At 42.6% G+C, this 27,914-nt stretch overlaps 1 protein-coding gene across 5 annotated transcripts in view; it reads left to right on the top strand.

The window, feature by feature from the left end:
- NTRK2 (neurotrophic receptor tyrosine kinase 2) overlaps positions 1-27,914 on the top strand; it is a 318,349-nt gene that overhangs the window by 42,469 nt on the left and 247,966 nt on the right. For all 5 annotated transcript variants that reach the window (XM_032840565.1, XM_032840563.1, XM_032840566.1 and 2 more), the window contains exons 6-11: positions 2,992-3,128; positions 3,673-3,805; positions 6,408-6,713; positions 18,107-18,142; positions 20,748-20,848; positions 27,340-27,439. In XM_032840565.1, coding sequence (XP_032696456.1) covers positions 2,992-3,128; positions 3,673-3,805; positions 6,408-6,713; positions 18,107-18,142; positions 20,748-20,848; positions 27,340-27,439 — 813 coding nt within the window. The remainder of the gene's footprint in view (positions 1-2,991; positions 3,129-3,672; positions 3,806-6,407; positions 6,714-18,106; positions 18,143-20,747; positions 20,849-27,339; positions 27,440-27,914) is intronic.

The raw sequence follows: 27,914 nt of genomic DNA, 5'->3' as shown, positions 1-27,914 counted from the left end.
CAGATTCTTTTGGAGACTGCTGTGACAGGGTGATACAATTCTCTATAAATAAAGGAGACTCATTCTTCCTTCACAAATAGACACGTAATTATTTTCTAAATGAACTAAATTCTTAGTTATAGATACATGTTGGTATTTATGCTAAAATGGATCTACGCCGTCTGGGAAGGAAGTAGAGTGTTAGTAGTGAGGACCTTGAGCTTTTGGTCCGAATCCCAGGTCTACAGGTACGTAGGCAATTTTGGGAGATGTATTAGACTTTTCCAGAACTCATATTCTTTGTTAATTAGATGAGGACAAACACTTAACTTCATGATGGTTGTAAGGGTTACATAAACCAGTCACTGAAAATACTAGAAAAAAAGGTTCTGGCTCAATGAAAGCCCAGTAAATGATAGTACTATTACTGTAACTAAACACACATTTTTTAACATTGTTTATATAAATTTAGGCTTGATGGAAGAGACTACACTAAATTTTCTTGGGGAAATAGAGATTATGGCATAACATTCTCTCTTGAGAATCTCTCTTAAATTTTTTTTTCTGCTCAGAATTTCCAAACTATTATATGCATTTTTAGGAAGTAGGAAATTCATCCCATAGTTTGTATTCAAGGTGCCAAGAGGGATATGTCCACGATCTGTTGGTGGAGGAGGTCATACCCTGAGGACAAGCACCAGGGCAGGCCCTGGCTCTGTGATCCCTCCACAATCAGCAGATAAATCTCTAAGCACAAGGAAATGGCAGAGGAGTCAACAGGACGCAAACGGTTGCAAGCTGGAAAGGAGACAGACGAATAGAAACTGAGCTGATGGCTGAGAATGCTGGTTACCAGGTTGGCAGAGGGCAAAGGCAAGAGGAAATTGGTTTGGGATGCAGGCTACCAGGCTCAGGAAGAAGCAGGCTTGCAGGCAGCACTAATCCCAAGAGAGTGGGTCAAGTCCCGGATAGAGCCGTTAGTCCCATTTTCACTCCATACAATCCAGGTCACTGCACCCCTCCCTCCTCAGCAGAAAACTGAAGGTTTATTCTCTAAAGAGTATCAAGTCAGTATTATGAGGAACTCCAGAAAGAGCTGAGGCTGTGAGAACCATAGAGAGAAGGATGGATTTACATACTGAATATTTATATTTCCGTCCTACTTCCTCTTCCGGGTAGGACACTGGAAGAGCATTATCTGAATAATCTGACCAGACTCTGTCCCAAAATGACTGAATGATATCGACATCAGGAGGTACCCAGGAAAAAGGCTAAGAATATGGCCCTACCAGGAAACCAACCGTTAAATGCACGACGCTTCTAGTGCCTTGTTCTTAAAGATGTCTGAATGGCCAGTGATACCCACTGTTTGAGAAAAGCTTATAACAAGAGACAAATAACCAAACAAAAATATGAAGGAAAACAAGTTGCCAGAAACAATGTTGATGTGGAGAGAAGAAAAGTTCAAAAAGAAATGAGTAAGATCTCAAAGAGATCAGGCGATGTTGCACCCAGGAGACAAAAACAGACGTTTTTGTCTGGATGGTCTTACAAATAGACCATCCAGGAACAAAAGAAGAGCCTTGGAAGCTAAAATATGACAGATTGAAAACCTCTGAATATGAAACTCAGAGTCTTAGGGGGCATTTTTGAAACCCTGTGAAAGATAGAACACAGTTTTCTGGGGTTGCTGACAGGAAAGTTTCTGAAGAGTCTTGATGGCCACTGAAAGCTGGGTCTGGTTGGGAAGTCCTCTGCCGATGGTGGGGACACCGTGAGACAGACCCCTGGGACAGTCTCGTTCCAGGCTGGTTTTGGTCATAAAGAAGAATGACTTTGTCAGTAAGGACTGTGTGGTGGGAGAGGAGTTTATACACAGTTCTGTGGAGACAGTGGGTCAGGGAGCCCTAGGTGGGTGCTTTATTGCAGTTAATGAGTATTGAAGATGAATTGCCTTTTCTGACCTCTGGGTTGCTCCTGAGTTCATTAGGCATTGTAGGTGTATGGGACACAACTGTAGGGTGAATGCAGCCCTGAGCAGTTTCTGATACCAAGTAAGGGACTAGCTAGACAGGCAGGACCTGGCATACGGTTATTATGCTCTCTGGGACATGCCTTCATACAGAAAATACTGTGAGTCCCATGTGAGTTGAAGCAGTGTAAACACCCAATATGTGTGATAGTTTAAGGAAGTGGTAATGGCATCAATAAAGCTTTTGAAATGTGGGAATATAGATCCATGTGACATTTTTTAAAAATCATACTGGACATTTTACTATAACCCATTTTTCCCTTGATATTGAACTATGACTTATATAGCTTTGGGACATTCTGATATTTTAATGGTCCAGCTTCATGTGAAGAATGCTTTAATACTGCATTTTCTTGGGGCACCTCAGTTGGTTAAGCATCCAACTCTTGGTTTGAGCTTGGGTCATGATCTTAGGGTCCTGAGATCGAGCCCCGCGTTGGGCTCTGCACTGAAGGTGGAGTGCATTCCAGACTCTCTCTCCCCCTGTCCCTGTTCTCCTCCCTCCCTCTAAAAACAAACACACCCCCCAAAGCTACATTCTCTTCTGTAATCTGACTGTCTCAAAATCTAGGTCTGTTGGTGGGGTCATCTTTATGAGTCACTTAGCATAAAAAATGGATTTATGCAAAAATATGGATGCAACAAAGGGGAAAATGAGGAGAACGACAAGACAAGATGGTCTACAGATACCAATTTATGTTTTATAAACTAGATTATTTAATAGTAAAAAGTTATGCTGCAATAACATTTTTAAGCAATGTGCAAAATTTGTTTTCACATCTCCTAACGGCACATTTTTGTTGCACCTTAAACCTGTAAAGCTTACCAACCCAGCACTTTTTCAGATCAACATAAATCTGTCTCGGAAAGTAAATAATTACTGATTCTAAAGCATGAAGAGTTTCTGATTTTTTCCTATTACTTTGACAATGCATCGAATGATTCATATATGTCTCCACTTGACTTTTCTTGTTCTACAGGTTTGCCATCAGCAAATTTGGCTGCACCTAATCTCACTGTGGAGGAGGGAAAGTCTATCACATTATCTTGTAGCGTTGAAGGCGATCCAGTCCCGAATTTGTACTGGGATGTCGGTAATCTGGTTTCCAAACATATGGTAAGGCTTTTGTTTGGCTCTGAGTTCCTAGAGAGATGAGAGTGTCTCAGAACTTGAGATTGGATTCATCTAGTCATGATCCCTTAATATTTTATAGGACCATACAGAGAAATTGATGATGAGTTTTCGATGTATGTTTACTTTCTGTTCATTCTTGTAATTAACAAAGAGGAGTGCAGGTTTGCATTTGAGTTGTGTATATCCAGTAGATTAGAGTCTCTGGGTTTCTAGTAAGCTTCTTGTGTCCTCGTGAGCAAGGTAAGGGATGTTCCTTGTGGTCTTTTCCCTGGAGAGAGGTAGATAGGCATCCAAGGATTAAAGAAACTTTGCTCATTGAACAGTTATACCCTAGAGAAATAGAATAGCTCTGGATTTACACTTCTGCTTGGCCCCAATTCAGGCCAGAAACCTTTTCTAATGGTGTATATATTTTTTTATATGTAGGTAGTATATTTTTTGTATATGTAGGGGGAGAAACCCCAAGTCTTATCACTTTGGGATCAGCCCTAATAAGGATTGTTTTTGTCTGTTAATTCATTTGTAGAATGAAACAAGCCACATGCAGGGCTCCTTAAGGATAACTAACATTTCATCTGATGACAGTGGAAAGCAGATCTCCTGTGTGGCAGAAAATCTTGTAGGAGAAGACCAAGATTCTGTGAACCTCACTGTACATTGTACGTAATCAGATGGGCATATGTTTTTAGTAGCCAATGATCGTGGACACACATGCATTTGTCATTGGGGCCCTCTGGGTGCTGCTTAAGTGTCAAAAAAAAAGTGTGTGCAGTGTTTTGTGTGTATTTTTTAAAGAAATATCAATGTTCTATTTCTGCAAATCTCTCTTACACATGCATGTCTTTCTTTTAAGTTTTTTTTTTTTTTTTATCTTAAGTTTGTCCTCTTGTGTCTTCCCCTGTGGTTTTTATTTTTTTTGAGAGAACGTATTTTGAGCTGGTTATCCTCCTCTTGTTAATCAGTTTTCGTTTATGTTCTGATACACCAGTTTCTAAAATCTTGTTCTCTATAAAAGCAAAATGAAGATTTAAATTTATGTCACCTAAAGCACAGTCTATTCACAAACACCCGAGTGTGCTGTTGACGCGGTAAAACCTCACTAGCTTGACATCAAGTTTTTGTGGGCAGGTTGGCGGAGTCCTGCCTAAATGACCGAAAATTATTATCACCTACAGAAAACGTTTATTATGATGGGTTTACATTTCTGTATACATTCAAACTAAGATATGGGCTATTATGCTTCTTCAGTGTAAGTGCATTATTTTCCAGTATTAAAAATCATACCACACTTAACATTCCAGATTGTTGCGTTCCATGCGAACATGTACTCCAGTAAAAAATCACATATACTTTGCACATCGTTCCAAATTCTGAGCTAATCTGGTATAAATTCAAGAGGTTTTACTGTGTCTGGGTCAGGATTTGGATGAGAAAACCACAAGTGGGCACGTGTGTATGTACAAATACACATCACGCACATGCAGACATATGGATACGCTGGCTAGTGTTCACTCACGGCACAAATTCCGTATGTGATGACTGCAGTCACCAGCCGTAACCCTTTGTCACTGTCAGCACAACTTCTGTGACCAGTAGGTACTGGACTTATAATTTCTCATCATTTTGACCCACCCAGAAGCCTGAAATCAATGTTATCCCCAAACACAAGCAACCAGCTTCTGACTTTATGTCTTTAAGTCAACACTTCACCAAAAGCTCTTTTGAGCATGGTGGAAGGAATAAATGGGTCCTGAGCATGGGGGCCTGGGCTGGTGGGAGGAAGGTAAGTGTTGTCCCTCCCCTGCTGGAGTCCTTGTATTTGTAACACAGACCTACAAATCAGGACGCTCACATTCAAAATTTCCTCTTATAATATCTATGGTGGTCACCATGGCCTGAGAAATTGACCTTATCTATCAAAATCTAGATCAAGAATAAAAGGAATAAATGGTGAAGAATTTTAACAACTGCGACAGCTTTGGTAGTGTCTCTGGCCAAAGAGTTAGCAGGTTGTAATTCCCCTCCTTGTGTGATGAACACATACCACGAGAAGCAAGGTCAAGAGGGAAGGGCTTCTGGGTCGGACATCAGGAGACCAGGATCCCTGTTCCAGATCTGTCTCGCTCACTAAACTTGACCAAGTCCTTTAACCTCACTGGACTTGGGTTTCCTGACCGGAGAAAAGACACTATGAGGTCTCTGGAAGTATTTTCCAGTCCTCAACTGTATTGTTATCAAAGTCAGACCACATTAAAATAAACAATTATGAGGGACTTTAAATACCTTTCCACAGGATAAGTACTCTGTTTAAAGATGTTACTTGAATGTTTGTTTCCCCAAAGGATAGAGTGCTTTATTTTTAAAGTTAAAGTAGTCTCCAGTTTGTTTGTCTAAGTTTGGACAGAACCTCAGACATTTAGAAAGGATCAAAACATTGGCTTCTGAAATCTAGCAAAAATGGAGTGTCCTTTAATGAAATGTGATGCTTTTTTTTTATTTAAGGGATTTATTTGTTTGAGAGAGAGAGAGAGAGAGAGAGAAAGCAAGCCGGGGGAGGGGTGGAGGGAGAGAGAGAGAGAATCTTCAGCAGACTCCCCACTGAGTGCAGGGCCTGAGTGGGACTCGATCTCACGACTCTGAGATCATGACTTGAGAGCCACCCAGGCACCTTTAAAGAGCATTTACTATTGGCAATCAGCAAAAAGTACCAATTAATCATACTTTATAATAATCAGATTGCATTGGTAGGAGCATTCATAGCCTTAGTTAATTCGATCTGTTTTCGATAAGTGATGTGAGATTCGGGCTTCCGGCAGGATTTCCAAGGTCATTTTTGTCCGTATTTGTGTTGTTTAGTGAAGGACCATAAGAAACAGTGGCCCTTAGTGTTTTGGTGACAAATCTACATAAGATCAAGGCGTATTTATTCGAAACCAAAGTTGACTTTAAATGAGCCCTTTTCTGCTGTCAGAAATCTCCGTGATCTATTTGGAGCTGGTTCTCACACTGAATAGATTTGAAAAATGATTATGATTCATGGGTCTTAAGTATAGGGAAAGGAGTCTCTTTGAAGCTCTCTGTAGGGAGTTCAATCGGCCTTGATGATGATTCAAAATATTGATGGATTCCAGAGTTGCCGGTCCTGTATTTTCTTAAACCAAAGGGTCCTTGAATAAAATCCCCTATTGATGACACAGAAATCTGGAGATGGGGAGAATTCTGAGCGTTCTGGTGCTATTAACTCTCTCTTTTTCAATTTAGTTGCTCCAACTATCACATTTCTCGAATCTCCAACCTCAGACCACCACTGGTGCATTCCATTCACTGTGAAAGGCAACCCCAAACCAGCGCTTCAGTGGTTCTATAACGGGGCCATATTGAATGAGTCCAAATACATCTGTACTAAAATCCATGTTACCAATCACACGGAGTACCATGGCTGCCTCCAGCTGGATAATCCCACTCACATGAACAATGGGGACTACAAGTTAGTAGCCAAGAATGAGTACGGGAAGGATGAGAAACAGATTTCTGCTCACTTCATGGGCTGGCCTGGAATCGATGACGGTGAGTACCTGGCACTTCAGCACAGGGTGGGGGGAATGGGAGGGGGGATGATAGGGCATGTCACCAACTGTTGACAAAATGGTACTTACAGTAAACCACTCCCAGACCCAGTGGCTTAAAACACCAGTATTTAGTCTTGCTTATGGGTCAGAGGGGCTGTTTTGTTCCATGTGTCTTTATTCTGGGGTATAGGTGAAGAAGTACCAGCTACATAAGAGACCTGCTTCATAGTAGCTAGCGTAGGCAGCAAGTGGGCAACTAGAAATAGGCTTGGCTTCTCGGGGACTAGCTTCGGTACCAGTACATGGTCTCTTCAGGCTGCATACCACCAGCCAATGGAAGCCATAGGGCCAAAACCAAGTCCAAGGGCAGGGACTCATACTCCCAAGGAGGTGATGGGAGGATGAATCATTTTGAACAATAGTCAGATGCACCCATTATTTCTATCTCAAGTGTTAAATGATGTTCTGTACCAAATGATGTTTTGTACCCCAAATGGCAAAACCCATGCAAAACTGTGGGCAGGTGAACCATATTTGGTCGGCTCATGAACTGGTGAAGATGTGTTTCCTAGCCCCTTATCCGTTTGGAATTCAGGATCTCACCATGGGTGAGAAACCGGGGTCCTGGAATGCGTGGCTTACCCGGGTCGAATGCAGACGTTCTTTTATCGGATCCTGAGTTGTGTTTCTAGGAGCGGTAACTGTTTCCCTTTGACTGATGGTTTGGACTGGGCGAAGGATGGCTGGCTATCAGGAGTCCATTTTGTGGCCAGCAGGAGAATTCCAGTGTGAGTCCCCGTTATGGCAGGGACAACTGTCATGCCTTTACCTGCTTCAGATACTGTCATTTGGCGAGTGTTCTTACTTGCTGGATCTTGTTGCCCAAGTACCTGATAACACCGTGGAGGCTGAGGCCTGTTTGGACTTTGGGACCTGGACCTGAGTAGAATTCGCTGTAACAATGCTGAGTTAATCACAGCTGCACAAAGATGGCTTGGCGGAGGAAAGGGAAGATGGAAACTTGGAGGCCAGGGAGGCAGGGGCCGCGTGGGCAGTGGGAACTTGGGGGCTCGACGGGCAGCCCCACGGGCAGAGATGATGCTTGAGAAGCCATCTGTAGCCAACAGTTTATTCCATTACACAATAAACCTCTCCATTACCCTGGTGTTTATTAAATAGCTTTTTAAATGCACAAGCTTCCTTAGCGTGTTCAAAGCGTTGTTTGAATTATGCGAATGTGATTTACAAACAGCCTTTCAGGAGCACATAAAGCAAGCTATGTTTGGACACCTTACCCAGGCTACCCTTGGCGGTTGTTTTCTGTGCCATTAAATCTTCCTCTTCATTGAGAGTTTAGCTGCTTGGCTCCATTTGCTGTAGTAAATCTCTAGATCACTGTGTTTCTTCCTGCACGTTTGGGGGAGTACAGCCTTAGAGTAAAATCCACAGACTCTGCCTGGGGACAGCCGCTTTATGTATGTTTTTAAATAAATGTTCTATTTATGAATGATTTTAGATGTACCAGACAGTTGCAAAGACAGCACGGGGTCCCCAGACACCCCTCATCCAGTTGTCACTATTGGGAATGTCTCACGTTACTGCGGTGGCCTTTGTCAAAGGGAAGAAACTGACATGGGCACATGACTATTAACTAAACTTCAGACTTTATTTGAATTTTGCCAGCAGTTGCCTTTTGAAACCGTTGGAGGTGAACTTGATTCAGGGTGAGGGTCTGGCATTGGAAGGTTCTAGAAGTGGTTTGTGTGCTTTGATTGATGCTCAGTCCTGCCAGGGTAAAGCTGCTGGCTTCTATTTAACACAGGGCGTTGATGTATTTTCTTTTGAACATTTCTGTGTGGTGCCAATATTTGGTAGCGCTCCACTTCTCTTACCCATGTGGCTTCATTTTTATCGATCGCTTTTGTTAGTTTTAACTTAGCTAATGATAGGAAAGAATTGATTTCTGGTGTAAGAATTACCTGAAGTCACTCATGTATTCCCTTTAAAGGAAATAATCATCTACCAAAAGATAAAAGTCAAGGTTAATGTTATGAAGACATTTGTTCTTTCCTTCTTCTTGTTTTTATCAAATCTTTGGAATATAAATATCTGCTTTTAGGAAGGATGATTTTTCCCCCTTTAAGTATTTACTCAAGGGCCAGCTATCAGGGAGTAATAAATGAAAGTGGAAATAAAAGAGACTTGGCCCGGGGTGATAGTGGATATAAATGGCCCTCGTGGGCTATAAACCAGTGTGACCAATTAGAGATTGACCTCACTTGGCTTGTGTGATAGATTCTTTGGTATTTATGAGATTTGTAGCCATAGAATACAGATAATGGCCTTTTTAAGAATTGTTTCCTTTCTCTCATACCCTCCTTTAAAACTAAAGAAAAATAAACAAATAGAAAATATAAATATATATATTTCCCTGCTGGTCTAAAGTTTACCAGTTTAGGATGACAGGTCAAATGTGGGTTTATATTCCTATAGTATTTCTGTTGTTGTCACGTAGTAATTGGTAAGAAGTTTAGCTCTTACAAATCTTTTTGATAAGAAGTTTCAGCTACTTTATTTGAAGAGACACTTTTTTTTTTTTTTTTTTGGATTGCAAGTTTCCTGGCTTGTGAGGAGGCAGGTGGCCTGGGAGGGGTGAAGTGAGTTGCTTTTCCATATGCGGTCAGGAGACTTAAAATGGTGGCTCTGCTGTCTTCAGAACTTGCCTTCCTTCTTCAGCTCAGAACTGAGATTTTTATGGGGGTAGTTACCTTGTGTAGGAATTCACTGTCTATTTGCAGGTGTAAAATGAAGAGCACCAAAAGAAACGAAAACAGAAATAAAAGCAAAGAAAACAAAGTCCCTCAAATAAAAGTTGGTGAGCTTTCTGGTGAAGAGGATGGACTGGTCGGATGTCGTGATAGCCTTGATGACCTTTCATACCTCATGGTAGGGAAGACACGCTGCTCCTTCCTCCTTGGAGCAGAGAGACCTGAAGCCAGCACCGGCCAGGTCAAGAGGGCACCATCCGTGGGTATAAGGCCGTCGGCAGAGATCCCCATACAGTGTCTCTCCAGAGAACCAGGCCCTCGCAGACTCTGACACCAGTCCCAGCCAGGGTGCTAATGAGGACAGACAGGTGTGATGGGACCTTTCGATGTCAGCAGGGACCCAGACACCAAGCCGGTGCCTTCCTATCTGTTAATCACTGGCAACCTGGCTAGTGACCGAGAAAGGGAGGGGACGCTTTCTCAAACTCCAGACACCAGACTGATCATTTTGGAGCCCACGTTTAGAACTGAACTTGGCTCTGATCAGCTTGGGGTCACATTTAAAGCCCAAAACTCAACTGTTCGCTTCAAAAAGAAATTTAGGAAACTGTAGTGTTTATCCTTCTAGCACCCTGAGGAGTGCAGCTTATAACCATCAAACTAATTTTATTTCATTGCTGTTTTCCATTGTCCCTGGAACATGTATTCATTAGGAATAATTTTCTCTGGCTTATGAATGCTAGGATCCTGCTCCTTGTCTCCTTATTGTGCATTAGAATCAACTGGGGATTTTTAATGGTTACTTCATTAGTTGGCACGCATTTCTAGGGCCCACCTCTAGCAATTCTGATTCAGCGGCTCCCGGATGAGGCTTAGGCTTTGGCCTTTTCTATTTTTAAGATCCCTGGTGACTCCAATATGCACCCAAAGGTGAATGTCCCCGGTCTGGATGAGAGCTTTGAACCAAGTAAGATTTTTCTGTTCCTTGTTGAGTAACACACAATCCTTTTGTCACTTTAGGTTCTAGACTAAAATCTCAATTGAAAAATAGCATGTCCTGTCTGACTTAGAAATCAGAACTCTGGACTTAATTTAAGGCCCAGTTTCTCCTCCTCTACTGGTTGAGGCTGTCAAGATGGGGGTGGGGGCTGGAGCTGACTAAGGAGAATTCAGGCCTTCTGTTGCCCAAGTAGAAGGAAGGGGGCCCGGGCCCAGGTGGCCAGTAAGTGTGCTCGCTGGTAGCTTTGTCTCTTGGGACCGGGGTGTGTTCAATGCTGATTCGAAGACCTTCTTTCTGGACAGCTTTATGGGATCTTGGCAATTCTGTGGGCCCCTCTCCTGCGGTTCCCTGACAACAAGCAAACGTGTCTCCATTCCAGCTGGTGGAAGCATCTCCTTCCTCAACACCCAGGGGCAAGTCCCCTCAACACAGAGGGACCCCTGTTGCAGAGGTCCCTCTGCCCCCTCAAAGGGGCTGTGGTCAGGATGGACTTTCTCTCATGGGGCCTCCTTCTGGTCCACAGGGAGGCCTTGTGATCCCTCATTCTGACTCCTCTGGGCTTACAGGTTGAACTCAAATGCCATCTGCCTCTCGCCACCATAGGTTGTTTTAGCCTCCTCTGGCCAGAGGTAGACACTTATCCTCAGAGCCTTCCACCTGCGGCAAACTCAGTTTGGGTTCTCAGAGTGCTGTCCTGAGGCCCCATGGCTACGTAGAAACTTCTGTAAAAGTCCCGTATAAGCACCTGGTGTCCTCTTTGGGACCTCTGGAAGTCTCAGTGTATAGCCAAGGTTTCAAAGGACATGGATGCAGCTCTAGCCTAGGCAGGCACTGAGAATAGCCTCACCAGCGTACCCATTCCTCACCTCCTTTGTGGCAATGAGGAAGAAACTTTGTACCCAAAACCACTTTTCTCTGGGCACTGCTTTGTCTTATCCAGAAGCTTGTGCATGCCCAGAGAGAAAGACTTCTGGACTCTGCCACTTGACCACACGAACTTTCTAGACTTGGCACTCTAAAGAGAAAACGAAGTCACAGTTGGGTTCCTGGAGATGGTGGGTAAGCTCCTTCTGGTGTCCAGGCTCCTTCTTCTTCCCCTCCCATTCAGAACGGGCTCAAACGTATGTCACTGGGGACAAAACATCTCCTGCCCTTACCCCTAACATTTGTCACGGTCACTGCTGAAGATTACCCACCCCTCGAGGTAGTTGGGTGTGTTTAGGTTTGCTTCATGTTTCATTGTAAAGTTGCCATCCTCTATGCCCACTGTAGCCTTTAGACTTTGGTTGAACCTCTCATGGACTTATAAGTTAGGAATTCTCAAACTTTAATGAGCATAACTCTCCTGGACATCTGCTAAAATGCAGGTTCTGATGCCACGAATTTGGGGAAGGGTCTCAGATGCTGCATTTCTGACCAGTTCCTAGCTGATGCGGACACTGCAGGTCCCAGACCACACTTTGAGGAGTGAAGATAGTTCCCTTCTGCCCTGCAGAACCTGGGGGAAGCCGTTGGACGAACTGCATGGACATTCGCCAAGATGGCGGCACTGACTCCTTGAGAATATTGACGAGTAATAATGATAAAAATACAGAATAGCTTGTGCACAGAGATGAGCTCTAACAGGGTTTGGCAAAAGGTAGGATGGATTCAATGTGTGGTGTAAGGAGGTTTAGGGAGAGTGGATAAAGTTGAGTCCTGATGGGGCACAAAGATAGGAAGCATGGGGCTATCCCGAGAGGCTCCAAAAATTCTGCCTAGAAGCCAGAGATAAGACTTACCTGGGGTAACAGTGATCCACTAGGTGGCCATCATTGACATCTAGTCCTACATCCAGAAAAGCCCTCTTGGGGACTCAAAAGTGTGCGTGGAGAATGAGTGGAGGTTAGAAGTGGTGATTGTGTCTTTTCAAGCAGAATGGTAAGCAGAAATCAGTGGCAGAGAGATTACTTGTGAGCGTAATCAGGAAGAAACCTGGGGCCTTTGCAGGTATCTTTGGATCAGATAGCACAAGTTTCAAGAATTTTCAAGGTCAGGTATTTCTGTAATCATGAATGCATTGATTGTTGAAGAATAGATTCTTTTATCAAAATCTCACCCAAGTGATTAATACTTTAGCCTTGCCACAAACCTAGCCAGAGCACTGGGTGATAAAACACCCATGTTTGAAAGCTTCCCATTCTTCAAGCAGTATATAAAGAGTCTCTCTATGGCCTACTCATTCAGGAAGAATGTCACAGCTCAAGAATGCTCATTCACACAAGCAGTGGGAGTTAGTGACTTATGCTTCCTAATTCGGGAGCAGTTGTCTCCTATGCAAAATGTGCGTCGGGAACAAACTATAAATATTGGAAGAGTTTTCCCCACAGCTTCCCATTCGTGCTGTTTTATCAAAAGATTCATGACGTCTGGATGAACTAGAGCTCTCTGCAGCACTTAGAATTGCCCTCAAACTGGCAGATTTAGTTTTGGTGTACTTGGGCCAAAGAATGTAGGGAGAGGAAATTTCTCCAAATGTTACACATTAAGAAAATATAAAGCGCCCCACGACTTGCTCCTTGGCCGTTTGTCAGGAGCCGTTCCTTGTCCTGGGAGTGAAAAGAAAGAAAGTTCGATGGGCTTTTCTGCCTTAAATAACCGAGAAGGGTATGGTTTGGCTATAGGCTCCTAATAATCATGATAATTAAGATTTATACTTAAATAGTTCTTTAAGTCTCAAGAGTACTCATGTTAATTAATTATGCTTCCCGAAGCTCCTGACGAGTTGCCAGGGCCAGTGCTATTATCCTCTCTTGAGGTATGGAACATTCCTTTGTCACAGGAGAAGTGAAGAGCTCCCCCTCACCCCCCATGCTGCAAAGCACATTAGTGGTTCAGCCAAAAGTGAAACCCAGACATTTGGACCCCCAGTGTGTGGGGGCCCTGAGTTCTGCCTGTCATTTAGAAAAGGAAGAGGGAAGCATCCGGAAATCAGAAGGAGGGACTGCCATGAGTTAGACAACAGTGCTGACAAACCAAGGACAGTTGATTTGGAAAGAATGAATCTTTTGCGATTTCTTTATCATATGGAATTCTTTGAAATATTTTTTCACGAACACACTAAACAGAGTCTGGGAACAGAATTGAGAGAGAAGTCTTTTTTTTTTTTTTTTAAATAGGGCATTAGAGAGAGACTAAAAGCTGAAAGAAGGAAGCCGCTGTGTCTTCTTCTGGCCTTCACCATAATTTTTTATCTATGCAGCAGGTTGGAAAGGGAACCCTCCCGCCTTCCCACAGGTTTTCTTTATCCCTTAACTACAGAGTCTTACAGTTAAAAAGTCATAGAGTTTTACTCACGAGGATTACGCAGAGTCCTAAGATTTACTCACGAGCTGTAACAGCTTAGAATAGAGAAGCTCGAGTCTTCCCTTTAAAGGTATTTCACACAGAGGTCAGAGGATGCTGAAGTGCTTTGGTCTGACACGTTGGGGAGCAAGGACTTTATCATTGACGTTCAGAAGCCTGAATGCCCTAAGGTCTGTCCTTTGGAGGTGCAGACAGCCCAGGTGCAATCTGGAGCTTTGTCAGGAGCGTGTGTGTGGCCGTGTATGAGGTATCCTGTTTGCACCGGGAGCATGTCAGGCTGCCTGCTGCACCTGTTAGTCCCAGTCCCCAAATTCCCGACAACAGGCCCGAGGTCCAAAACAAAGCACAAGTGCGTGTAGCACTTGCCAACGCTTGACACACTCTCCAGAAAACAGAATTGGAACATGAGACAAGCAACAATTTGTGCTTGGAAGTTACCTTCCTTGGGTTGGAAGCAGCAGCTCCTTCCAGGCTGGAGTGAGCTGGGTGGGGGGGTCATGTGCTGCTTGTTTGGAATGGAGTGGGGTTGATGGAGTTCCCGGGTTTTCAGATTTATTCCAGAAATTTCCATATTTTATTCCGGCGGTTTTCAACATGAAGCTTTAGGGTTTGATGCTTAAATCTGAGATTTCTTGCTTGGTGAGCTACTGGGATGGTATTCAAGGAAGCACAGCTCTGCTCTCAGCCCCCTTATGGGCTCATTGCTCCTTATCTTACGTTCATTCTCTTTTTGTTGGTTTTCTCTCTCATTGTCAGTGCTGGTCTCTCCTCGCCCACCTTTTCATCCTGAATATCTCAAACAGGCATTTCTACCTATAGCCTATAATGATATATAACAAACATGTTTAAACTAAGTGGAAGGAACCAGTTAGAAATTAGACTTAAAAATGAGAGGATATTTTCCCAATCTGACCTTTGGCAGAGGTCTGAAAAGGAAGGGGTGACCTTGTCTTGTTTCTGCATTTAACATGATGTTAATAATTATCTTCCTCTTGGAGTATAAACACCACAGGAGGTTAGCTTGACCGAGAAGTTGCTAGAAGCAAAATACTGTGTTCGATGAGCTGGGGTTAGCTGGAGTACTGTGACCCTTGTTTGTGCTAAACTCTAGGTCTGTGTGTCCGCCCATGTGCGGTGCTTTCTAAATCTTTGTACGCAAGGGTTTTTCTTTATTGTAGCGAGCTGGCCCTCCTCAGACATTGTATAGTATGGTCAGGAGGGGCAAATAGGAAACACCTTATTGTTCTTCCCTCATTGTCTTCCTGTGAGTTTCATAATCTCACACTAAATTTGCGTCTTTCAGACCACGAAGGTCAAGTGACAATTCTTCTCATACATTTGCGAAAACAAAGTTAGGAAAATGTAGTACTTTTCAGAAAGCATAGATATGATCTAAAGGTTTTGCTGGTGAACTCGGTAGGAAAGGCATGCACCAATAGGAATTTTAAGTCTGGAAAAAGACTAGTTTTCCAGATTATGGGCTAACCTATTTACTTTTGATCCCATCCCAAATCCTTTTTCTATGCCTAGTATTGGCTGCATTGAACTGATCTGACATTCTGGATGTTCCCTGGGGGTCTTGTGTGAGTGATGTGTTTAGGTCTTCCCTTTCTGTGACGAGGTCGATTACACCTGTACATCAGTCCTCCCAGCGTGTGGTTTAGATAAATCTGGCTCTGGATCCTCAGCCTTTTTACTTCTTTATGGAACTGCATGTGTAAAGGCAGGAGGTGACTGTGTGGGAGGTCCCTCAGGGCCTGAGGACAAATCAGGGTGACCGACTAGTCCTAGTTTTCACACTTAAAGTCCTATGTCTGGGGAAAGCCCTTGTTTCTGGACACACTGCAAGGATTTGCCTGGGACTATCCCAGTTTTGAGACTTAAAGCTCACTGCCTCCAGAATGCCCTGGGTCCCAGGCAGCCAACCTAGTACAAAGGAAGGTCTGTATACTTATATCCAGATACTTAAAAAATATGAATCAAGTTAATGAATTGTTTAATAAAATAGCTTCTGTCTTCCTACTTTGGCATATATATGTGTAGAATGACCTGGAAGGGTGGATTCGAGGATATGATTCTTGGGGATTCTTACAGTTCCATGCTGGAACCTAGCAGTTTGGGTAGAGCTGGTTCCCAGCCATTGCCCCTGCCCTGTGCCTTCCACTATATAGCAAGAGGTATATGAAAGTCAGTGAGCAGGCTCGTGGATGTGACAGCTCACCTGCCCTTGCTCAACCTTCCCCCTCCCTTGGGTCTTGGGTCAGAAGGTGCTCATCCTGGTGGCATGGCCATCTGTGGGCTGACAGATGAAGTGAAAAGGCTAGCTAATCCTAGGAGGTGTGTCTTCGGGGAGTACGGGAAAGGAGATGTGAGTCCTGGGTCCTGGGTCCTGGATTGAGGTCTAGAAGTAGAGTGTGAACTCTGGTGGGCAGGTATAATTACAGAAGCTGACTTCTATATTGAGGGCACGGTGAGGAGGGGACCAGAGGGGGATCTTGTAAAGGAATGCATTAGTGAGCAGCTCTTGCCTTGTGAGCAGTTCTTGACTTAGTGAGCAGTTCAACGACTTGCTCACTTGGGGGTACAGATCCTTTCCTTCAGTGAGGGTAGGAAATCCTTACAGAGATAGGACACCCACTCAGTCCAGGGACTCTGCAAAGGGAAAGGATTTCAGCAGGTGGGTGGGTGTCCTGCATATGATGTCACCAGGGCTGCCACTGGGATTTCATGCTGCTTTAGCCATTGAATTATCTTTCAGATGGCAAGACAGCCTTCAAGGCCCTTTTCCACTGCAAATAATTCTGATAACACATATGAATATATAATACCTGAAGACTACCTTGAAATGGTGTCTGAGATAATAAAAGTCAAAATACTATTGAAATATACTAGAATCGATGACTTTGCATGAATTGATACAGGGCCATCTCCTATGGTGGCACAGATTGTGCACTGCACAATTTCAGGTGGTATTGTTCATATAAACTACAGCCTGAATGAAGTCCCATGTAGCATGGAATACTCAGCAGTTTGAAGCTTCCCTGAATCGACGTACACAACCATCTACTTAATGTTCCCCTGTTGAAACAGATATTCTGTTAGTTGAGCTATGTTAAAATTCTGATTTGAACGTTAAGGCCATGTTTACTTGGTTCTTTATTTAGACTACACTTATTACTTACTAGGGAATACATGAACAGAAAAGTGGCTCTAGTTTTCCTTTATGTTAAATGATATTTTTCTGCTGAAGGGTTTAGAAGTGAAATGAGAGCTAAATAAGCTTTACAGTTTACAAGTAAGTAAGTGGAGACTAAAAGCATAGGAAGTATCTTTGGAAGTTTATTTTGTAGTCATGCAAATGTTATATCAAATTTTAATTTTATTTCCAAGTAGGCTTTCATATAGAGACCCAGTTAGTTCTGATTGGAGAGTAAATACCAAATGGTTTTGTCACCAGTTCTTGTCGATGATGGTTTAAAAAAAAAATTAAAAACATTTTTGCAAATTTTTATGGGAATATTTTAAAACAGAATATTCTGATCATCTTGGTGATTAAAGAATCCTTCCCCGACCCCCAGATTAAGTGGGTATACTTTTGCATTTGTCCCTGACGTAACATTTATGTGTAATCTCTTATACATAAATCATTTCAATAGAGAAAGCACATTTATCTTTCCGTGTTGTATTAAGGTGAAGAAAGGGTTTGTTGATTCAACCTTGGCAAACCCCATCTGACCACCAAGTGGGGAGCAAGATTATGCATTAGGTATCATTATTTGGGCTGGTTAATAATGTGTTTGTGAAAGCAAGTAGACCTGATGAAATATACTTTGAAAGTGATACCCAAGCCATCAGAGGTTTTATCTCCATATCACTTGTTTAAAGTGATATCTTTATCACTTTAAAAGTGATCACTTTAAACAAGTGACATGGAGATAATCTGTCTCTGTAATAAAAAAGTAACAGGATTGCCATTAAAATGGCCAACTGTATACTAGAAACGGTTGTAATGCATTGATTGCTGAAGTTTTCCCAGCTGTGAAGTGGTTTTGCAACTTCTCCTCATTCATTTCTTTTCTTTTGAAGGGATGGAGGTTTTGGGACTGGGGAGGGAAAGAGTTCACATGAAGCAAACCAAGAATTTCAGGTTTCATGTATCTGTCCTATGAAACAGCCTATAAACTTATAAAACCTTCAATATCTATTTAGCTCATTTTAGTGGGGATACTTAGTATTAACTCTGAATACATACTTACAAATCTTTATTTTGCCTTTTAGGTGCCAACCCAAATTACCCTGATGTAATTTATGAAGGTAGCTATCATGTTGTCTTTATTTTGTATTTTTTCAAAATGTTTGTCTAAAATGAAACAAATCAACTAAAAGAGGACTTTAAGCTCAGTTAAATATACACTTTAAGCATTACACAGGCCACAATAATATTTCAAAAATCATTCAATATTGATGGCTGCTTTCCCTTGATATTTACAGTGCTTGTAAATAGCGTTTTCTCTCTCATGTATTGTTCTTGGAAGTAGTAAATCCATTCCACTGTAACAGACATTTTGTTTCTATAATTGGGAACTAATTACCTGTTTAAAAGCCATGACTACCAAGAAAAGGGAGGTGTATCAGTTTCTGGCTTTGACAGTAAACCCATTTCAAAATTATATTTCTTGTATAATAAGGAAGTTTGGCTCACAGACAGGAACCTCTAAAGTAGGGCATGCTTTTAGCTTTGGTTAACCCAGCAGCTCTACCATGTCATCAAGCACCCAAGTTTTTCATCTCTATACCCCGTGTGGGCTGCAACCACTTCCCCCAAGGCTGACTCCCTTCATGGTAGTAAGATGATGCTGACAGAGGGGGCGCTGTCACTCACATTGTTGGGAGAAATGGAAGAGCTTTTGAAAGTGTTCCAGAGGAAAGGGAACTGTCCCAGAGATCTCCATCAGCCCTCCCTGAATCCGATTCAAGACCCAGTGGGTCATGGTCCATTCTTGCCTCCATTACTGATAAGAGGGACAAATTAACCTTTGACTAACTAGAACCAGCCCTGGAGTTTAAGTCTTCCTCAGAGAATATCATTGAACCCTTTGAAAAAGATGGGGTTCTTTTAGGAATGTGGAAAGGGAAAAACCAGAAGGTGGACTACATTAACTTTTAACTGGACCTCTCATCTGTGCTTTGCTATTTTAACGGAATTCCAGGGATGTGGGTGAAAAATCTGTCTTTAACAGATTCCCAAACTCCCTTCATGACCAGGAAGCCTCTGTTTAGGGAAGTGACAGCCTCAATTTCAAGACTTGGCTCAAAATTTAAGACTGATTAAAAGTTAGTTTGATTAAAATGTGACAAGTATAACTAATTCTATTAAATATTCCATTCTTTAACTTGATGTACATTGGACATTTTTTTTATAAAAAGATTCTATGTTTGTATATTTGTTATATGTATGTGTATTTAACTTGAGCTAATTTTAACAGAGGATTATATTGTCTTTACCTGTTTTATGCATGTTAAACTATATTTCCTTCCAATTGTGTTATGGATGATTTTGTGCATGTGATTTGTGTATTTTTGTTTTTATTTATCCCAATACGGCTTAAAGAAAAAGTATCTCAAATTGTGTCACTAGAGAGGTATGTTTGAGTTGTGATTTTACATCTTAAAATTATGTTTTGGACTCTTTTCTAGTAACCTCAAGATTTAAAAAAGGCTATTGGCCTCAGATCCCACTTTGGATCTCTGGGCCAAATATGATATTAAACTATCAATACTTTAGTGATTTAATTTTGCATGTGTGGCTCATTAGAATATGAAGAGGTAAAAAATTAGCAAATGGATGATATTTCTTAGTGTTTGGTTGAAAATAATGTTCTAGTATATTTAAAATGAAAACGGTGACAATGTAGTTTTGAAGTTAAGGATAAAACAGCAAACAGAAAATAGATGCTTTTTCTGTTACTGTTTATTCACATGGAAAGGATCACTCTCCTAACACAAATTTAATTTAAATTTGTTGCCCCAAAGCCAGCCTGATAGTCCTACTGAGGGAAGTTCAGCCGGGGCTGACTTAACGAGGTAGTGTGTTCAGGATGGAAATCTCATTCCTCATATCTATTGAGAAGAAAAGTACCAAACATTTAAATATTGTCAGCAATAAGTTCATCAAAAAAAATTTTCTATGACTTTTTTATACATAATATTACTAATAAAAACATTCACTCCCCCCCCCATCATTTATGTCCAACCTGATCCATATAGATGAAAATCCACTCAGAAGATCCACTCAAATGCGGTGACATTTGAGATGTGCTTGGGAGTGTGTATGCCCACAATTCTAAATACTGTGTTGGTGTAGCTCCCTCTGTATTAATTCAGAGACTGAAATGTTGGCAATTCAGACCTTTTCAAAAAAGTTCACATGGGCATCCAAGTTTAGGCTCTGCCACCTTCCTTCCCGCCAGTTGACCTTACACTAGTCATTGACTTTGCTCAGATGACGTTCTTCAGCTATTAAACTGGCAGTTAGAGTCCTAATCCGAAGGGTCTTCCAGGTCTAGAAATGTATGACTCTTACAGGATCGGTTTCCTTTCATATTTATATTAAAGACTTCATTAAAAAAAAAAAAAGATATATTCTTACCTACCAAGGGAAACCTGGTTCAGAATTTGTCCTCCAAACCAGTGATGGAAAGATCTGGGTTGCGTAACTTTTGAGCCTCACACAATCCCAGCACTATGATGGCTCTCACCCAAGAGCTGGTCCTCTTCCTCCGCAGTCAGGCTGTCAGGGGCTTGGAATCTTCGTGATTTGTGTTGCTTCGTGGTTCTGGGTCATACTGCATCCTCGTGCTGGTTGGTAGCCTGGTGACAACTTCATGGTTCCTTCTCTTTCCCATTTCTCCCATTTAAGATTATGGGACTGCAGCAAATGACATTGGGGACACCACGAACAGAAGTAATGAAATCCCTTCCACAGATGTTGCTGACAAAAGCGGTCGGGAACATCTCTCGGTGAGTGGGACAAAGAGTTGTTTCCTAGGTGGGCTCTGAACGCCGTGAGAGCTTAAATGTTGGGGGAGCCGAACTGCTTCGGCGCGTGTCTTTCAACACATTTTTACTGTTCAGGTGTGAATAGGGTGTTGACGTTTGGAAGACTTCACAGAAAGGTTCAAGAGAAGGGATAAATGTTCCAGGTAGCCTCCGACTTACTTGCTTCCCCTTTTATGTGCCCCTTTAATTGCTAGTGGTTCTTACTTTCAATGTCTGTCCTTGGAAAGACTATTACTAGAAGAGCAGTGTCTCATTTGGGCGTTATTCTCGTCTTCGGCACCGTCACTCCTGTCTCATTCAGGATTTTAATAAGAGTCTCGTTGCCCACTAAATTAAGGGATCCCATAGGTTCTGGGAGGGACTGGCAGTGGGAAGACAGACAGACTATGAAGGAATAGCAGGTCTGTCCTTCAGGAGTTTCTATGTCGGTCAGAGCCGTGAGATGTGAACGGATACGAGCCCCTGTGGCACAGGTAGAGAAGCAGTGGGATGGGAGAGCGGCACGCAGAGGGGCAGGTGCCCAGGTCCTTCCCACTGGGAGAGCCAGAAGCGTCTTGGTGGGGCCGGGGGCATTTTCCAGCAGGGCGGGATGGCTGGTTTTTAGACCGAGAGGAAACAAAGGGAAGGGCATTTTGGGTGTGTGCACACAAGCCCGCAGGCTGGAAAACAGTTTTGATGGGAAGGTAAAGGGTGTGAAGGGGGCCAGTCAGAGGCGCGGCTGGAAAGGTAGTTGTGCCAGGTCATGGGGTTTTGAAACACGGTGCCAGGAGTTAGATTTATCATGCAGGGAGAAGCCACTGAAGGGGATGTGCTTGAGCCCCAGGACTCTGGCAGGGTTGGTCTGTCAGCTGCTCAGCTCAAGCACCAGCAAGCGTCCCTCGTTCTTCTCCTCACTGTCACATGGATCCAGTCGCCTGTGCTGCGAGGTCTGCCACCTGATAAACCCCAAGCCCATCTACATCTCCCCACCTCTGCTGCCACGGAAATAGCCTAACCTGAGGGTGGGCAAGCCATGGCCCCCGGGCCCAGTCCACCTTACCCCTGTATTTGTGCCATCTGCAGGCTGAGATGAGTTTTTACATTTTTAAGTGGTTTGGGGGGAAAAAAAAAAAAAGGAAAAGGAGAATGATGTTTCATGACACGTGCAAATCTTATGCAATTCAAATGTCAGTGCCCGTAAAAAAATAAAAAGTTTTCTTGGAACGCGGTCGTGCCTGTTTACATATTGTTCGTGCCTGTTTACATATTGTCTGTGGCTACTTTTTGCTACAGCAGGGGCTGGAGTAGCTGCAGCAAAGACTGTATGGCCGGCAAAGCTGGAAGTATTTAGTATCTGGTCCTTCACAGAGGACGTTTACCACAGTGCTCGTTCCTGGATGACCTCCGTAGCCTCTACTTGTCCCTCCTCTCCCATCTTGTGATCTCCCGGCCTTTCTCCAAACAGCAGCCTGAGTCACCTTTGAAAAGCACAATTCAGATCACTTTCATTGTCATTCTCAGAGTCTTTCCAATGCGAGTGTAAGAGAACTTGTATGAAAACCCAGCTCCTCATGGTGGCAAAAAGGCCCCACATATCTTGCCCTTGTCTGTGTCTCTTCCTTCACCTTGCACCCTGCCCTCGTGTGTGCCACCTGTCCTTCTTCATGTTCTCTCGCATGCCCTGGGCTTACTCTTGTTTCACAGACTTTATGTTTGCTGTTCCCTCTAAAGGCATGCACTTCCCAGTGGTCATCATATGGCTTTAGCCACCAGGCAGCCATGATCATGTTCCATTTTCTTCTGAGCTGTTATTATGGTCTGTAATTCCCTTGCTTCTTTATTGTTTACTTGTGTGTCTTTTTTCCTTCCCTAGATTCTTTTTAGAGAGAGAGCACCTGCCCTTGGTTGAGGGTGTGGAGGGGCAGAGGGAGAGAGAGAATCTCAAGCAGGTTCCACGCTCAGAGCCTGAGGTGGGGCTCGATCTCACAACCCTGAAATCATGACCTGAACCAAAATGAAGAGTCAGTTGCTTAATCAACTGAGCCACCCAGATCCCCCTCCTTCCCTAGAATCTTTAATGAGTTTCCAAGTCTAGGTAACCCCGTCAGTGTTTTTCAGAGCTGTATCCCATCATCCCTTGAATAGTGTGTGGCACCTAAGGGATCATAAAAATTGGAGACTGATTAGAGTAATGGTGAACATTCCAGAGTGGGTTGCAGGACAGAGAGATTGGAAGTAGTATGTTTAGTTAGGGGTCCGGAGCAGTCATAAAGAGATGTGATTTATCTTTAAACCAGGGCCCTGGTGGTGGGAACGGGAGGCTCATAACAGATGCAGTTCAGCTGCAACTCAAAATATGCATATCCAGTACCTGGAGATACATACACACGTATTTCCATAGCTGACGGTATGCATTGCATTGAAACAGCAAGAACAAATGCCAGGGAAAATCAGCTGCAGAATGTTTTCTACTTCCTTCCTTGTGCAGTTGTTTCGACTTATTCTCATACCAAACCACTTAGTGTTTTCTGGTTTGAGAAAGTTGTTTGTGTATGTAAGGAATCCAAGGAGCATGTGTTAAGCCCACAGGTGTGTACCTATCCCAGTTACTAAAAATTACATGCCAACTTCACTTTTCTCTTTTGGGACCAAATGATAAATTTAAGTCCTTGTATGGCATATCTCAGGGATATTTGGACTATCTGCAGTAGGGCCGCTGGAAGGTAAGATAAATGAAAATTAATCTTTGTTGCAAGTTCCACCTGAGGTCCCTGGAAATCTGCATGACAGGTGCAAGGTAATGCTTTGTAGAATTTAAAGAAAATGTAAAACTTCAGTCTGGATCAGATGTTTAACATATGAATAGTTCCTGATCACAGGGAGGATTGTTAAATTAGAAGAAGAGTGTCAGAGTCAGGGAACTGATAGAAGAGTTAAAGGTGCTATCAGAGCATTTGGAAGACAGCCTAAAATGCTCTCGATTCTGGTCCAGTAAGTAATCCTCATGAACCTTGCTGGATTTTTCAAGTGGGGCAGATCCTTGTTCTATGCGGAGAGATAGCCTCAGATTAAAAACTACTAACCAACTAATCAACTAACCATCCATATAACTGATCAAACAACCGACCAGCCAACTAAACAACCAGTCAACTAACCAAATAACCAACCAACTAACCAAACAACCTGTCAACTAAACAATCAACCAGCTAATCAAATAGCTAACCAGCCAACCAGCCAGCCAGCCAACCAAGCCAACCAGTCAAGCAATAAATGAACAAATACATTCACCACTGCTTGTCTCTCACATAAAGACCACCCCACCCCACACATGCATGGTACATGGGACTATATTTATCAAACAATTCATTGCTGAGGAAACAATTCTTCTCATTGTCTTTGGATTCTTTGTTTATTAAAGGATTTTTTACATACAGAACTGCTTCCATAGTTTTAAATATTTGCTAGCAGATCGTTAGCTGCTCCCTGGTGGTGGAACCCTTTCCCATTTTCCAGGTTGACTTAAACACTCTACAAACAGAGAAGTCAGGAAAGGTATGATCTTCGCGTACAAATGAGGGACTGCAGGCTTGCAGAAGTGAAGCATCTGTTAGCTCTCCCAGCTCATAAAGGCAAGGTGTCCTGTGAGCATAAGGACCAAGTCTTCTGAATGCCAATTGAGTACTTTCTGAAGTGGGTCAGAGGCTGTCTCTGGTCTTACAGAGAGGTTGTGGGGCTCAGGGCAAGTCCTCTAAAATCTCTCCATCCCTGTTTCCTTATCTATGAAATAGGGATTGAACTTCTTTATTCAATTTTTCTCCTTCTATCAGTACAAGTCTGGAATTTAATAAGATCGAGAAACCGAGAGCTTAAATACTATGATCTCTTTTTCATGCAAATGCTAGTTAGAAATAAAGATGAGAAAACAAAACAAAACAAAAAACTCCAAATCATTAGGTACGTTTGAGGGCAATGGTCTTAGCTACAACAAGTTGTTCTATAATTAACCTTTTAGGAATCACAAGCACTCTACATAGGCCACAGAGGGAGGGTTAAGTCTGCATTCAGACTTTGGCGGAGGGATCCTGTGGGAGAGCCACTCACAACTGCAAGCCGAGGGGAGGATTCTCACAGCTTGGTGCCCCTCTGGCCAAGGGCATGGCATGTGCCCTTTCTCGGGTTTTACACCTTCTTTAGTGCTGTCCTGTCCCCAGTGGACATCAGAGAGGATGTCGCAGGAGGATTAGCCATGCATTTTTACTATCCTGACTTCCCTCTCAGCCATGGGTTTTGAAGAAGTAGTATAAAGGCTAAATCATGGAAAATCCCCAGGTTTTGTACCTAGAGACTTCAGTTCGAATCCCAAACTCAGAAGCTGTGATCTTGAGTTGCTTATTTAATTTTTTATAAATCTCAGTTTTACCATCCTCATAGCCAACATTAATTTATAATATATTGTAGAAGACTTTGTTCCAAACCTGTTAACTTACTGAGCGGTTAAATAATCTGCAAGGTGGAATGATTATATTCCCTGCTTCATACATGAGGCATGTGGGATGCTGAGAGATGGAGTGATTCTGAGGTCAGGCACCTAATAAGTGGTAAATCTAAATTCCAAATTCATGAGGAGCTCACGTTCTTAATCTCTCCCCTGGACTGCCTCTCATTCTGAGATGGGTACATCAATCAGCATAAGTTATGCTGCAGTAACAAAAATCCCCAAATCTTAGCAGCTTTAAATGACAAAGGTTTATTTCTTGCTTTACTATTTGTGTTGACTGGGAGTTCTGTCAGCCTTGTCCTCATTCTAACTGAGACTAGGTTGAAAGGCAGCCACTTTGGAAAGTTAGCATTTATGAAGGCCGAGAGAAAGAAGTATGAGCAGCGTTCTCAACCTTGGAGCTATTGGCATCATTATTATGGATGAATAACTTTTTGTTGTCAGGGGGGCGGAGGCTGTTAGTGTTGTAGGATGTTTAACAGCCTTGACCCATTAGATGCACTAGCACCCTCCTCCAGTTGTGACAACCCCAAATTGACAGATGTCCCCTGGGTATAACATTATATCTGGGTGTGAATAACTGCCTCAGTCTAAGATCTCATGTAGCAGGGAAATACTCTGTTGTCAGGGAGACAAGTCTCACCTCATTGGCCAGAACTGGTCACATGCACCCATCTTACCACAAGGAAGCCAGGAAGTGAATCTTACAAAGAGAAACACAGGGAGAAACAGAAATGTTTGGTAAACAGCATTAATGATTACCACAGATGGGAATAATAATATCTGTCTTAAGGATTATTATGCAGATGAAATGAAACAAAAAGAAGCTTACGCATCTAATTAAGTGTGGACATCTTAAACAGTTTAGCAGTCTGCAAACTATACCCATCTGTTTTTGTAAATAAAGTTTTATTGGCACCCAGTCATGCCCATTTGCTTATACATATTGTCTATGGCTGTTTTCACTCTACACCAGCAGAGTTGAGAGGTTGTGAAAGACATCGTACGGCTCCCAAAGGCTGAAGTATTTAGTGTCTAACCCTTTATAGCGCAAGTTTGCCACCTCCTGGTTTAGAGTCATACTTTTCTTGGGAGCAAGACCTTGGAGTGAGCGGTAGGAATGGAAGGAGATGCATTGTCCCACTTCCATCTTTGTTTCTGGAATGTTACTATGTACTTCATCAGCATTACACACTTGTGCCTCTGCGATCTCGCTCAGGGGTGTGGCAGGGTGTGGATCTGCAGCTGCCCTCTCTACTTGTATCATCCACATGTTGCAATTACATTTTTAAGCTTTAAAATACTTTGTGTTGGCCTCTTTCATGCATACACCTATGTGTACCTATCATGAGTCTGCAACCCCATGAACTTTCACAAGTGAACTCACCCACAGGTACCCCTCCTTCTCCTTTCCAGGTGTACTCCAGCTCCACAGGACTCTGATTTCTAAGAGCATCCACAGCCAACTTAAAAAAAAAAACTTTTTATTATGGACAGCTTTCTAAATGCCCAAAGGTAGAGAGCATAGCAAAATGAATTCCCTTTATATCTTTCATCAGCTTCAGAAATAATCAGTATTTTATTATTCAAGTTTTGTATATTCTGTCTCCTCTCTCCAGGTGGGTAGGTAGGAGGCTAGATACATGGGGAGAGAGTAATATATCTTTGTGTCTAATTTTTTATAAGCTTCTAACTTATGTGTTCTCATTTGTAAAGCAAGGATAATATTCAGACTTATGATATTTCATTGTAGAGTTGTTGGGGGGTTATGTTGTTATGTTAATATCTTATGATATTTCATTGTAGAGTTGTTGGGGGACTTATGATATTTCATTGTAGAGTTGTTGGGAACAGATTGACACAAAGTTCCTAGCATTGCAAGTGGTAAATATGAACTGTCATCCTCATCGTCATCATCATCTGGATAGGGAACTAAGGAGCAAGGTCATGACCACCCTCTTTCCTTTTCTTTTAGGTCTATGCTGTGGTGGTAATTGCGTCTGTGGTGGGATTTTGTCTGCTGGTGATGCTTTTTCTACTGAAGTTGGCAAGACACTCCAAGTTTGGCATGAAAGGTAAGAAGGGTTGTGTTTATTTTACTTCTTATGTGGAATCATTTTTGGCTTCTGACTAATGCTAATTACCACTAAAGAAAGAAGCAGCTAGATTTACGATGACTAGGTTTTAAGTCTGAAAAAAATAGCACCAAGGCTATGATACTACAAATCAAGGCAGAGCAAAAAAATGTTGATTACTCAGCAGTACCCACTTTCCAAGGAGGACGGTTGTCTCAGAAGACACCGAACTGGTTTCCTGAGTCTCAAGTGACTAATAATGATATAGGCGAAGAGTGCCTGGGTTTTCCTTTGGCTTCAGAAAGGCAGGCGAGGTGTGGTGGCAATAGGTCAGTTAGGGACACAGATATTTTGTGCAGAAGGGTCCTTTCTGCTGTGCAGGTGCCTTCCAGACCCTTCCATGGCAGCTTTTGTAGCTGCTATTGCTTTTAGAATAAGATTCTCATCTTCTGAGATTTGAACTGTGTTGGGAAGT

Source organism: Lontra canadensis, unplaced genomic scaffold (genome assembly GCF_010015895.1).
Source record: "Lontra canadensis isolate GAN:19392208 unplaced genomic scaffold, GSC_riverotter_1.0 scaffold113, whole genome shotgun sequence".
Classification (NCBI taxonomy): Eukaryota; Metazoa; Chordata; class Mammalia; order Carnivora; family Mustelidae; genus Lontra; species Lontra canadensis.
Note: the sequence above shows the minus strand (reverse complement) of the source record. Positions and strands in the feature narration are given on the sequence as shown.